At 37.5% G+C, this 13,551-nt stretch overlaps 1 protein-coding gene and 1 pseudogene across 3 annotated transcripts in view; both read right to left on the reverse strand.

Annotated features, from left to right (window-relative positions):
• F8 (coagulation factor VIII) overlaps positions 1–13,551 on the reverse strand; it is a 292,803-nt gene that overhangs the window by 195,242 nt on the left and 84,010 nt on the right. For all 3 annotated transcript variants that reach the window (XM_053579849.1, XM_053579850.1, XM_053579851.1), the window contains one exon: positions 2,836–3,057. In XM_053579849.1, the coding sequence (XP_053435824.1) occupies positions 2,836–3,057 (222 nt within the window). The remainder of the gene's footprint in view (positions 1–2,835; positions 3,058–13,551) is intronic.
• Positions 3,562–7,535, reverse strand: LOC128577958 (probable U3 small nucleolar RNA-associated protein 11; annotated as a pseudogene).

Below are 13,551 nucleotides of genomic sequence, written 5' to 3' on the forward strand. Positions count from 1 at the left end.
ATATTTGCAGGGTATATCTCTGACAAAGGTTTAATAACCAGAATCCACAGAGAACTCAAACGCATCAGCAAGAAAAAAACAAGGGATCCCATCGCAGGCTGGGCAAGGGATTTGAAGAGAAACTTCTCTGAAGAAGACAGGCGCACGGCCTTCAGACATATGAAAAAATGCTCATCATCTTTAATCATCAGAGAAATGCAAATCAAAACTACTTTGAGATATCATCTGACTCCAATGAGACTAGCCTATATCACAAAATCTCAAGACCAGAGATGTTGGCGTGGATGCGGAGAAAAGGGAACACTTCTGCACTGCTGGTGGGAATGCAAATTAATACATTCCTTTTGGAAAGATATATGGAGAACAATCAGAGATCTAAAAATAGATCTGCCATTCAATCCTGTAATTCCTCTGCTGGGCATATACTCAGAAGACCAAAAATCACAACATAACAAAGATATTTGTACCAGAATGTTTATTGCAGCCCAATACATAATAGCTAAGTCATGGAAAAAGCCCAAGTGCCCATCGATCCACGAATGGATTAATAAATTGTGGTATATGTATACCATGGAATACTATGCAGCCTTAAAGAAAGATGGAGACTTTACCTCTTTCATGTTTACATGGATGGAGCTGGAACATATTATTCTTAGTAAAGTATCCCAAGAATGGAAGAAAAAATACCCAATGTACAAAGCCCTACTATGAAACTAATTTGGGACTCTCACATGAAAGCTATAACCCAGCTACAACTTAACAATAGGGGGAAGTGGAAAAGGGGGTGGGTGGGTAGAGGGAGGGGAATCGGTGGGATCACACCTGTGGTGCATATTACAGGGGTATTTGCGAAACTTGGTAAATGTAGAATGTAAATGTTTTGGCACAGTAACTGAGATAACGCCGGAAAGGCTATGTTAACCACTGTGATAAAAATGTGTCAAATGGTTTATGAAGTGAGTGTATGATGCCCCATAATCATATCATTGTATACAGTTATGATTTAATAAAAAAAATAAAAAAAATAAAACAGTTCAAATTGTATATAAAACCAGCACATTGTACCCCATGATTGTATTAATGTACAGAGCTATAATTTAATTAAAAAAATGAAATTTTTTGTCTTAGGTACAATAAAATATAACATTTTTATGTCTTGTCAAAATCCCATAAATATTATGTAACATATTGTAAAAAGAGGTTTATCAATCACTACAGGGGACTATAATAAACAAGGTCACTAATATAACATAAGGGGGAATGGTGGATCCCTAGCAACATCTTTCTAAGGTAAATGAGGAGGCTGAAGAGAAGGTTAATATGAGAATAGAAACAAAGAAGTGCTGTTAAACATGAAAGATTAGGGTCTCCCTAACATTTTTATCTAATAGTCCTTTCTGTGGCTTTAATGTTTGTCCCCTCCAAAACAGGTTGACATTTCACTTCCATTGTGACTGTATTGAGAAGTGAACATTTAAGCAAAGTTTAGGTCATGAGGGTTTCATCCTCATGAATAGACTAATGGTATTATCTTGGGAGTGGGTTTGTGGGAGTGGGTTCTTTTTTTTTTTTTTTGAGACAGAGCTTCAAGCTGTCACCCTGGGTAGAGTGCCGTGACATCACAGCTCACAGCAACCTCCAAATCCTGGGTTTAAGTAATTCTCTTGCCTCAGGCTCCCAAGTAGCTGGGACTACAGCCGCCACACCACAATGCCTGGCTATTTTTTGGTTGGAGTTGTCATTGTTGTTTGGCAGGCCGGGGCTGGATTCAGGCCACTTGAGCTACAGGCACCAAGTCTGGGAGTGGGTTCTTTATTGTGATGCCTTCCACCATGTTATGCTGCAACAAGAAGACCTTTGTCAGATGATGGAACTTTGATATTGAACTTATTACTCTGAAGAATTTTGAGCCATTAAGTATCTGTCCATTAAAGATTACCTAGCCTACGAAATTCTGTTACAGCAACACAAACTAGTTAAGATAGCCCTCAATAGCCACAATAGAGGAGTGGAGAAAGAGGCTTATTTAATCTGAGATTAAGGGTTTGTAGAGTAAGTACACAAGAAGGAAAATGGGGATAAAATGATGATTCATAACTGTGAACTACCAATGAAGTAGCAGTTTGAAACTATAGATACCATTGTCCCTGCTTGCTTACACAGGCCTTGGAACCCTTTCCAAAGTCCCCATTAAACAGTCCTTGAAAACCTCATATGATGCCTCACCTATGCTGTCCAGCTTCCAGTCCCATGTTGCTTCTCCTACCTCTTGATATGCCCCAAGTTTCCCAGGTGTCTTTCATCTTCTATCAGGTATCTACAGAGTGCTGTATCTCATATTTAGTACTATAATATCCTCTTATATTTGCTTTTTACTATTCTGGGCATCACTACTGATATACCAGAGCCCTTATGATTGCAACTTAGGCAGTGATCTTTTCCTTTTCACTAGATTTCTCTTCATAAAATCTTTCTTCAGCTATAACCTGCAATCCCTTTCTCCATCATATTGAAGCCTAGTTAATGAGATCAGGCGGGAAATCAATGACATACTGTGCTCCTCATTTTCCCCTATCTCATTCTTCCCTAAACCACCTCTTCTCCCTCTATCACAGGTCTTTAACTAAAAATCCACAAGTATTACTAATACTAAAGCTCTTTTATACTTAAAATAAATTCTTTACAATGGAAGGTAGCAACTAGGGGATCTCAGTTGAGGTCTAACATAGTAACACTATGCCACCTTCTACAACACACTATATTCCTGTACACTAAATTCCACTGAAAGTAGAACTTGATATCTGTAATACTCATTTTTAAGATCCAATATATTACCATGTTCATGGGAAGATATATGGCAAAACAGTAGAAACTCTCCAAGGTCCATCAAGAGTGTCTGAGCAGTAAGGAAAGTTATTGGTGAGATCTCTAAGGAGGCCTGGCGATGGTTCCTCACAAGAAATGTGTGGCCTTCAAGGAATATTGAGTGAACTTCAGGAGTGGTGCCCATTCCAATCACATGCCAATAGACTGATTTCTTGTGACATCCAATAAGACCTGTAAAGTAGGAATAATCTGTTAAGGGTTAAGAAGTAGAGAATTTTAAATGGAACATACTTGCTATGACAGGATGGACAAACAGACTTTCACATTTTATTATTCCCTTGACTTGTAAACAAACTTACCAAGGACACTGAGATACTATCAAACCAATAGTTCTTGCAAAGATCACCAATCACCAACATGCTGCTAAATCCAATGGACATTTTTCAGTCTTCATCTGCACCTGTTGACTATATATTCCTTCTTGAAATTCTCTCTTCCCTTGGCCTCTGTGCCAACACCTCTCTGAACTTTGTTCCTCTACTGTTCAGACTTTTCCTTGTTCTGTCTCCTTTCATGGCCGCTCCTGAAACTCCAAATTCATGCAGCCAATCACCTTCTCAATACCTCCACCTGGATATCTCATAAAACATGCATTTTTCCAAACCAAATTTATAAATTTTATCACCTCATCCTCTTCCAGAGTTCCTTGTCTCAGTGAATGGCACCATCTTGCATTCAGTTGTGCAAGTGAGAGTTATCCTTGTCACCATTCTCACCTCCCATATCCAATCTAACACTGACTATGGCAAGATAATTAACAGTAGTTAATATTTATTAAGCACTTGTTTTATGTCAAGCTCTGTCCAAAGAATATATGAGTTTTGACTCATTCATTCCTCATAACAAGTCTATGAATGTAGAAATTATTATTATCATCCATCTTTTATAGAATAGGAAAATAATCCCAGAGGGGATAATTAACTTGCTTGGTATTTGAACCCAAGCAGCCGTATGTTCTTATCCCACAGTGTTAACTATGAAGGCACAGCTATATCCTATTCTGACTCTTAAAGCTTTCAAATACATCTGTTTTTCTCCATCATTACTATTATCATCATCCTAGTTCAAGCTACCATTAACTCTTAATCTGAACCCACTGATATAGCTTCTTTACAGGTCTCTCTACATCTGGTCATATTTCCCTCTCATCTTCTCACCCATAAGGAATGATGTAATATTTTTGCAATTCAGATTTTCCACCCTAAAACCCTTCAGTGGCTATCATTCCACATAGAATAAGGTTCAAACTCTCTTCTAAGGACTAGAAGACCCTGATTGGTTTGATTCCTGGTACCTCTCTAATCTCATCTCACACCACTGTCTCATTTCCCTATTTTTTTTTTTTTTCCTTTTTGAGACAGAATCTTAAGCTGTAGCCCTGGGTAGAGTTTCGTGGTGTCACAGCTCACAGCAACCTCAAACTCTTGGGCTTAAGCAATTCTCTTGCCTCAGCCTCCCAAGTAGCTGGGACTACAGGCGCCTGCCACAATGCCCAGCTATTTTTTAGTTGGAGTTGTCATTGTTGTTTGGCAGGCCTGGGCTGGATGAGAACCCGCCATCTCAGGCGTACATGGCTGCCGCCCTAGCCACTGAGCTACAGGCGCTGAGCCCTTTTCCCTATTCGTGATCCTGTTTCAAAGTCCAAATCAAGTGGCACTTCCTCAGGGAGGCCTCCTTTGACTCCCCAGTCTAGGTCAGATTCCTTTATTATATGCTCTCATAAAATTATGTAACTTTCCTTCAGAATAATGCTGTTTGTAATTTTGTATTTATTACTATTATTATTTTATTACTATCTCTTTTACTATGCATAAGCTACATGTATATCAGAGCAGGGACCTGTATGTTTTAAAAATTAACTTCTTTTCTAATTCCAAAATTATGCATATTCACTATGGAAATATTTGAAAATAGAGGAAAAAAATAAGAAAGAAAATATCCCTCCTCTTCCTTCATTATTCTCGTGGGTTGCAGAATCTCCCAAATTGCTCTTTCAATTACTCTCTATTTTTACTGTGTTACATGTTCAGTGGCTTCTAAGGCCTTCCATTTCTGAAAATATCTTTCTTCTTCCCACAAAACTGATTCATAGTTTGATTATAACTTCGAGGTTCAGATCAGTACTGAGTACATCTGATGCCTGCTTTTCCAAATGTAGGGTATATGGCCCATTTCCTGGGTAAAGGACTCAACTGCAATTCAGACTTTGGACTTTAACTTACAAACACGAACAATGTAACCTAATTGTATGTACCCTTATATTAATCTGAAATAAAAATGAAATAAGTTCTAGGTTCTAAATAATTTTCCCCTAGATCTTTCGCTCCATTATATTGTCAGTCTAATTCCAATTCTTTTGTACTGTGACCTGTCTCTCCAAGGAGAAGCTTCAAGTAGCATTTTTTTGTGCTTGAAATGCCACAGTGATGATTGGAGGGTTGGACTATCTTCTTTGTTTATCCTGATGAATAACTTAATTTTTTAAATTATTTATGCAATCATTAAAAATAAAATTTACTTAAATTTTTGCTGTGAGCATATATTACTTTTTATTTTTTATTTATTATTATTTTTTTTTTTGTAGAGACAGAGTCTCACTTTATCACCCTGGGTAGAGTGCTGTGGCATCACACTGCTCACAGCAACCTCCAACTCCTGGGCTTAGGCGATTCTCTTGCCTCAGCCTCCTGAGTAGCTAGGACTACAGGTGCCCGCCACAATGCCCGGCTATATTTTTTTGTTGCAGTTTGGCTGGGGCCGGGTTTGAACCTGCCACCCTCAGTATATGGGGCTGGCGCCCTACTCACTGAGCCACAGGCACTGCCCAAGTATATATTACTTTTTAAAAACATGTGTGATTTAACTAAATGGAAAAGAGCTAATGATTTAATTAAAAAGTGGGACATAAAATTGTTTACTATATTTACAACTATAAAACACAAAAAACATAAACAAAAACTGATGCACAGCTTTACAAAACAGAGGAAATAAACCAGAATGCTCACAGTAATTGTTCACCTCCATAGCTCTAGCTCCTAGCACAATAAAATATGCAATAAAAATGTATTGTTCTTGAATAAGCATTGGGATTAGGAATGAATTAATCTGTTTTCCAAATTCACTATATTCTATAACTTTCATAATAAAAATTATGTATATAAAAATAAGACTGATTTCACAAACTAGAAACAGTACCAGAAAGGAAGAGTGTATAGTGTTGTTCATAAAAAATATCAAATGCTAGACTGACAATAAATTATGGTCACAAACAGGAAAACAATTTAGACTAAAGGGATTTGAAGTTACTAGGAAAGCAGAATTACTTTTGATGCAGACTAATGTACACAGCTATGATTTAATAAAAAAATAAAAAAATTCATAAAAAAAAGAAAGACAAGGCTTATCTATGATATACCAACGTTTTCTACGACTCTGAAATTTGTAAATAGCTGGGGGAGTTCACTGTTTCTTCAACTTAACATTCTGGGTTTTAATCAGAAGATCTTTGCGTGTTTGATTTTTCTGTGCAATAACGAACAATTTCTTCTCTCGCTCGATCCACTGTGTCAGGCAGTTTTATTGCTTTTCCCTTTCTGTAGCTATCTGCTTACATCGAGTCTGATGAGTGACTCCTTTCACTTTTTCCTTCTGCAGTGTCTCTATCCTGGGTCTATTTAAGACTCCATCAACTAGTTCCGGGGCCCTACGCAGGTGAGTTGCAGTATCAAATTGTTCAGCTTTTTTTTTTTTTTTTTGGTGTCAAAAAAGAACACATGCTTATTCTGTTGCTTCCCTGGAAATCCAGCAGATGGAGCTCTGATTTTAGTCTTTCAATTTCTGAGCTTCTGCAAATCTTCATTTCTATATATTTGACATCCTGGGTTCTCATCACCGTTAGCTGTTCTGGAGTTACTTCTTCCTTAGTCTCCTTAATAACGTGAATTCCATCCAGGAGTTTAACCTGAGTTATTTTATAGTAGAATTCATCAGAATTTTTTCAAGAGCCTTCTTCTGGGGAGCTCTGAGGTATTCTTGTTTTTTATGGTAGTCATCTGCACGAAGTTTGTAATCTTTCTTTTCCTCCAGCTGGAGCAGATGTTTTCAAGAGCCAGGCTGGCTTCGCTCTAGATGTTCTCGCTGCTAAGACTTAGCCGCCTTCCAAAAAGCTCACTCCTGGAAGAGCTTGAGTACACAATGCTGGTTCTGCTCTCACAATTTAATTTTTTTAATTTTATTTTTTATGGACACATAATTATACACAGTTATGAAATAAAATGTGAAGCTTCAATGCATGTATATTCAGGCAGCCCCCAAATTACAAATATCTAATTAATATACAACTTGCACTATAAATGGAGGATGTTACTGGTAATAGGTAAATATACTTGTTCCAACTTACATACAAATTCACCTTAGAACAAACCTACATTTGTAACCCGGGGAGTACCTATAGTGTGTAATGACCAAATTAGAGTAATTAACATATCCATCGCCTTCAACATGCATTATTTCTTTGTTGTGAGAACATTCAAAATCCTCTCTTCTGGCTATTTGAGATATATTATGCATTACTGTCAAATACAGTCACTCTGTTGTGCAATGGAGTACAAAGACTTATACTTCCCATCTAACTGTAACGTTGTACCCATTGATCACCCTCTACTCATCATTCCCCCACACCCCATTCTCTCCAGCATCTGCTAACCACTATTTTAATCTCAACTTCTATGACATCGAATTTTTTAGATTCTATAAGTAAAATCATGCAGTATTTATCTTTCTTTGCTTGGCTTTTTTTTTTTATTAAATCGTAACTGTGTACATTAATGCATTTATGGGGTACAATGTACTGAGTTGCTATACAATGTGGAATGCTTACATCGAACTGATTAACATAACCACCACCTCACTTACTTATTTGTTGTGGTAAGACATTTATACTCTATTCTTCTATTATTTTTTTTTTTGAGACAGAGTCTCACTATGTCACCCTTGGTACAATGCTGTGGTGTCATAGCTCACAGCAACTTCAAACTCTTGGGCTTAAGTGATCCTCTTGCCTCATCCTCCCCAGTAGCTGGGACTACAGGAGTCAGCCACAATGCCCGGCTATTTTTTTGGTTATTATCATTGTTGTTTTAGCAGGCCCTGGCCAAGTTCGAACCCACCAGCCCCAGTGCATGTAGCTGGTGCCATAACCACAGAGCCAAGGGCACTGAGCCTATACTCTGTTCTTAATATTTTTGAAGTCTACCATTGCATTATGCACATTAGGTGAGGTCCCACCAAATACCCTCCCTCCTCTTCCCTCCTTCTTTCTGGACTATAGTTAAATTTAACCATTTGTATGAATGTGTAGGTGATTATATATTGATTTCATAGTAGCATTGAGTGCATTGGATACTTTTTCTTCCATTATTGAGATACTTTACTAAGAAGAATATGTTCCAGCTCCATCCAGGTAACCATAAAAGATGTAAAGTCTCCATCTTTTTATGGCTGCATAGTATTCCATGGTGTACATATACAATTTGTACATATAACAATTTTTTAATTCATTCATGAGTCAATAGGCACTTGGGCTGCAATAAACACTCTGGTGCAAATGTCTTTGCTGTAAAATGATTTTTGATCATCTGGGTATATACCTAGTAGAGGAATTGCAGAATTGAACTGTAGGTTTACTTTTAGTTCTTTGAGTAGTCTCCAAACTTCTTTACAAAAAGGCCATATTAGCTTGCAGTCCCACCAGCACTGTACAAGTGTTCTATTCTCTGCATCCATGCCAATATCTGTAGTTTGGGGATTTTGTGATGCGGGCTAATCTTACTAGAGTTAGATGATATGTCAATGTGGTTTTGATTTGCATTTCTCAACTTTCCTAATGCCAGGACCCTTTAATACAGTTCCTCTTGTTGTGGTGACCCCCAACCACAAAATTATTTTCATACATGTGTATTTGTACGGTGTGTATGTGATGGTTTTAGGCAACCCCTGTGAAAGGGTCATTCAACCCCCAAAGTGGTCACGACCCACAGGTTGAGAACCACTGTCTTAGAGGAATTCCTGAAGGAGAAGAAGATGGTCCTAAAGGTGCAGATGCTCTACTGCAAGAGATTTTGGAGGAGAATTTCCCAAGCATTGCAAGAAATACAGAACTTCAGGTAACAGACAGTTTCAGAACCCCAGCAAGACTCAATCCACATAAAGCATCTCCTAGACACATTGTGATTAACTTTGCCAAAGTTAAGTCGAAGGAGAAAATTCTGAAAGGAGCCAGACATAAGAAAAGTATCACCTACAAAGGGAGAAATATCAGAATGACTGCAGATCTCTCAGCTGAAATGTTTCAAGCCAGAAGAAGATAGTCATTGACCTCCAATCTCCTAAAACAAAACAACTTCCAGCCCAGGATCCTCTATCCAGCTAAACTGAGTTTCATTTGTGATGGAGAAATCAAATACTTTAATGACATAGACATGTTGAAGAAATTTGCCATAACTAAACCAGTTCTCCAGGATATTCTCAGACCCATTCTCCACAATGACCAGCACAATGGTCTACCTCCAAAGTAAACTCACCCAGAAATTTTTGAACAAAATGCAACTTCCACAGTGGTGAAAGGAATAAAAATGTCCACTGGATATCCAAAAATTATGACACCCAAAATACAACCAGGCATATCAATTCTCTCAATTAATGTGAATGGTTTAAATTGTCCTCTAAAGAGGCACAGGCTGGCTGACTGGATACATAAACTCAGACCGGGTATCTTCTGTATACAAGAATCTCACCTTACCTTAAAGGATAAAAATAGATTCAGGGTGAAGGGATGGACTTGTATAATACAGGCAAATGGAAACCAGAAAAAAGCAGGGGTTGCAATTTTAGTAGCAGATACAACTGTCTTTAAACCAACAAAGATAGAAAGATAAGGAAGGTCCCTACATATTTGTCAAGGGAAACACCCAACATGAAGAGATTTTGGTAATTTACATTTATGCACCCTACCAATGCTCCTCAATTCATAAAGCAGACCCTAATGGACATAAACAACTTGTTATCTTCCTGCACTGTAATCGTTGGAGATTTTAACACCCCTTTGATGGTTTTGGATAGATCTTCCAAGAAGAAACTAAACAAACAAAAAATATATATATATTAGACTTAAGCCTGACCCTAGAACAAATGGACCTTACAGACCTCTATAGAACATTTCACCCTAATAAAACTGAATATACATTCTTCTCATCAGCTCATGGGTCATCCTCCAAAATAGATCATATCCTAGGACACAAGTCTAACCTCAGCAAATTTAAAAGTATAGAAATTATTCCTTGTATCTTCTCAGACCACCATGGAATAAAAGTTGAACTCAATAGCAATCGGAATCTTCATACTCAAGCAAAGTCATGGAAGCTAAATAATCTTAGGCTGAATGATAGCTGGGTCAAAGATGAGATTAAGAAGAAAATCACGGGTGGCACCTGTGGCTCAAAGGAGTAGGGCACCGGCCCCATAAGCCGGAGGTGGCAGGTTCAAACCCAGCCCTGGCCAAAAACTGCAAAATAATAATAATAATAATAATAATAATAATAATAAAATAAAAATAGGCGGCGCCTGTGGCTCAGTGAGTAGGGCGCCGGCCCCGTATGCCGAGGGTGGCAGGTTCAAACCCAGCCCTGGCCAAACTGGAACAAAAAAAATAGCCGGGCGTTGTGGCGGGCGCCTGTAGTCCCAGCTGCTTGGGTGGCTGAGGCAAGAGAATCGCGTAAGCCCAAGAGTTAGAGGTTGCTGTGAGCCGTGTGACGCCATGGCACTCTACCCGAGGGCAGTACAGTGAGACTCTGTCTCTACAAAAAAAAAAAAAATGAATAAATAAAATAAAATAAATAAAAATTAAAAAAAAGAAGAAGCAGAAAATCACCAAATTTTTGGAACATAATGATAATGAAGACACAAATTATCAAAACCTGTGGGATACTGCAAAGGCAGTCCTAAGAGGGAAATGTATAGCACTGGATGCCTTCATCAAGAAAACAGAAAGAGAGGAAGTCAACAACTTAATGAATCATCTCAAGAAACTGGAAAAGGAAGAACAACGCAACCCCAAACCCAGTAGAAGGAAAGAAATAACCAAAATTAGGACAGAATTAAATGAAATCGCAAACAAAAGAATCATTTGGAAGATCGACAAAACAAAAAGTTGGTTTTTTGAAAATATTAACAAAATTGATAAACCTTTGGCCAACCTAACCATAGAAAAGTAAAATCTCTAATATCATCTATCAGAAACAATAAAGGAGAAATAACAAGACACTTCAGAAACTCAAAAAATCCTCAATGATTACTATAAAAATCTCTATTCCTAGAAATATGAAAATCTGAAGGAAATGGATTAATATCTGGAAACACACCACCATCCTAGACTCAACCAGAAAGAATTAGAAATCTTGAATAGACCTATATCAACCACTGAAATAGCATCAACAATACAAAATCTCCCTAAAAAGAAAAGTCCAGGACCAGATGGCTTCACATCTGAATCCTATCCAACCTTTCAAGAGGAACTAGTACCTATATAATACAAAGTTTTCCAAAGCATAGAAAAAGAAGGAATACTTCCCAACATACTCTATGAAGCAAATATCACCCTGATCCCCAAACCAGGAAAGGATCCAACAAAGAAAGAAAATTACAGACCAATATCGTTAATGAATATCAATGCAAAAATACTCAATAAGATCTTAGAAAACAGAATTCAACAACACATCAAAAAAATTATACACCATGATCAAGTTGGTTTTATTCCAGGGTTACAGGGTTGGTTCAACATACGTAAATCTATAAATATAATACATCACATGAATAAAATAAAAACAAAGACCATATGATTCTCTCAATTGATGTAGAAAAGCTTTTGATAATATCCAGCATCCTTTCATGAGAATTCTTAAGAATCTTTTTCTTAAGAATTTTTAAGAAAATAGGCATAGAAGGGACATTTCTTAAACTAATAGAGGCCATCTACAGCAAACCCACAGCCAATATCATATTGAATGGTGTAAAATTGAAAACATTTCCACTCAGATCAGGAACAAGGCAAGGATGTCCACTGTCACCACTGCTATTCAACATAGTAATGAAGTATTAGCCATTGCAATCAGGCAAAAGAAGGTGATCAAGGCTATCAAAATAGGGTCAGAGGATATCAAACTCTCACTCTTCACTGATGATATGATCCTATAACTGGAAAGTCCCAGGGACTCAACTTCAAGACTCTTAGAAGTGATCAAGGAATACAGCAGTCTCCCAGGATACAAAATCAATACTTAAATGTCAGTAGCTTTTATATATACCATCAATAGTCAAGCTGAAAAAACAATCAAGGACTCTATTCCTTTTACAATAGCGTCAAAGAAGATGAAATACATGGGCATTTACCTAACAAAGGATGTGAAATACCTCTATAAGGAGAACTATAAAACTCTGAGAAAAGAAATAGCTGAAGATGCTAATAAATGGAAAAACATACCATGCTCATGGCTGGGAAGAATCAATATTGTTAAAATGTCCATACTACCCAAAGAAATCTACAGATTTATTGCAATCCCTATTAAAGCACCATTGTTACACTTCAAAGAACTTGAAAAAAACAGTACTTCGTTTTATATGGAATCAGAAAAAGCCTCGAATAGCAAATACATTACTCAGAAATAAGAACAAATCAGGAGGTATCACATTACCAGACTTCAGGCTATACTATAAATCTATAGTGATCAAAACAGCATGGTACTGGCACAAAAACAGAGCAGTAGATTTACGGAACAGAATAGAGAACCAAGAGATGAACCCAGCTACTTATTGCCACTTGATCTTTGACAAGTCTATCAAAAATATTAGGTGGGGGAAACAAATGGTGCTGGGTGAACTGGCTGGTGACCTGTAAAAGACTGAAACTGGACTCCCACCTTTCACCATTAACAAAAATTGATTCTCACTGAATCAAAGATTTAAACTTAAGACATAAAACTATAAAAATTCTTAGAGAGAGTGCAGGGAAAATACTTGAAGAAATTGGCTTGGGAGAATATTTTATGAGGAGGGCCCCCTGGGCAATTGAAGCAACACCAAAAATACATTACTGGGATCTGATCAAACTAAAAAGCTTTTGCACAGCCAAGAGCACAGTAAGAAAAAGAAACAACCTTCAGAATAGGAGAAGATTTTTGCAGGTTATGCTTCCGACAAAGGTCTGATAACTAGAACCTACAGAGAACACAAACTAATCAATAAGAAAAGAATAAATAACCCCATTTATATGTGGGGAAGAGACTTGAACAGAAACTTCTCTGATGAAGACAGGCACATGGCCTACAAACACATGAAAAAATGCTCATCATCCTTAATCATCAGAGAAATGCAAATCAAAGCCACTTTGAGATATCATCTAACTCCAGTAAGATTAGCCCACATCACAAAATCCCAAAACTACAGATGTTGGCATGGATGCAGAGAGAAGGGAACACTTCTACACTGCTGGTGGGAATGCAAGCTAATTCAACCTTTTTGGAAAGAAGTTTGGAGAACACTTAAGGAACTGAAAGTAGACCTACGGTTCGATCCTGCAATTCCTCTACTAGGTATATACCCAGATGATCAAAA

Source organism: Nycticebus coucang, chromosome X (genome assembly GCF_027406575.1).
Source record: "Nycticebus coucang isolate mNycCou1 chromosome X, mNycCou1.pri, whole genome shotgun sequence".
In the NCBI taxonomy this organism is placed as follows: Eukaryota; Metazoa; Chordata; class Mammalia; order Primates; family Lorisidae; genus Nycticebus; species Nycticebus coucang.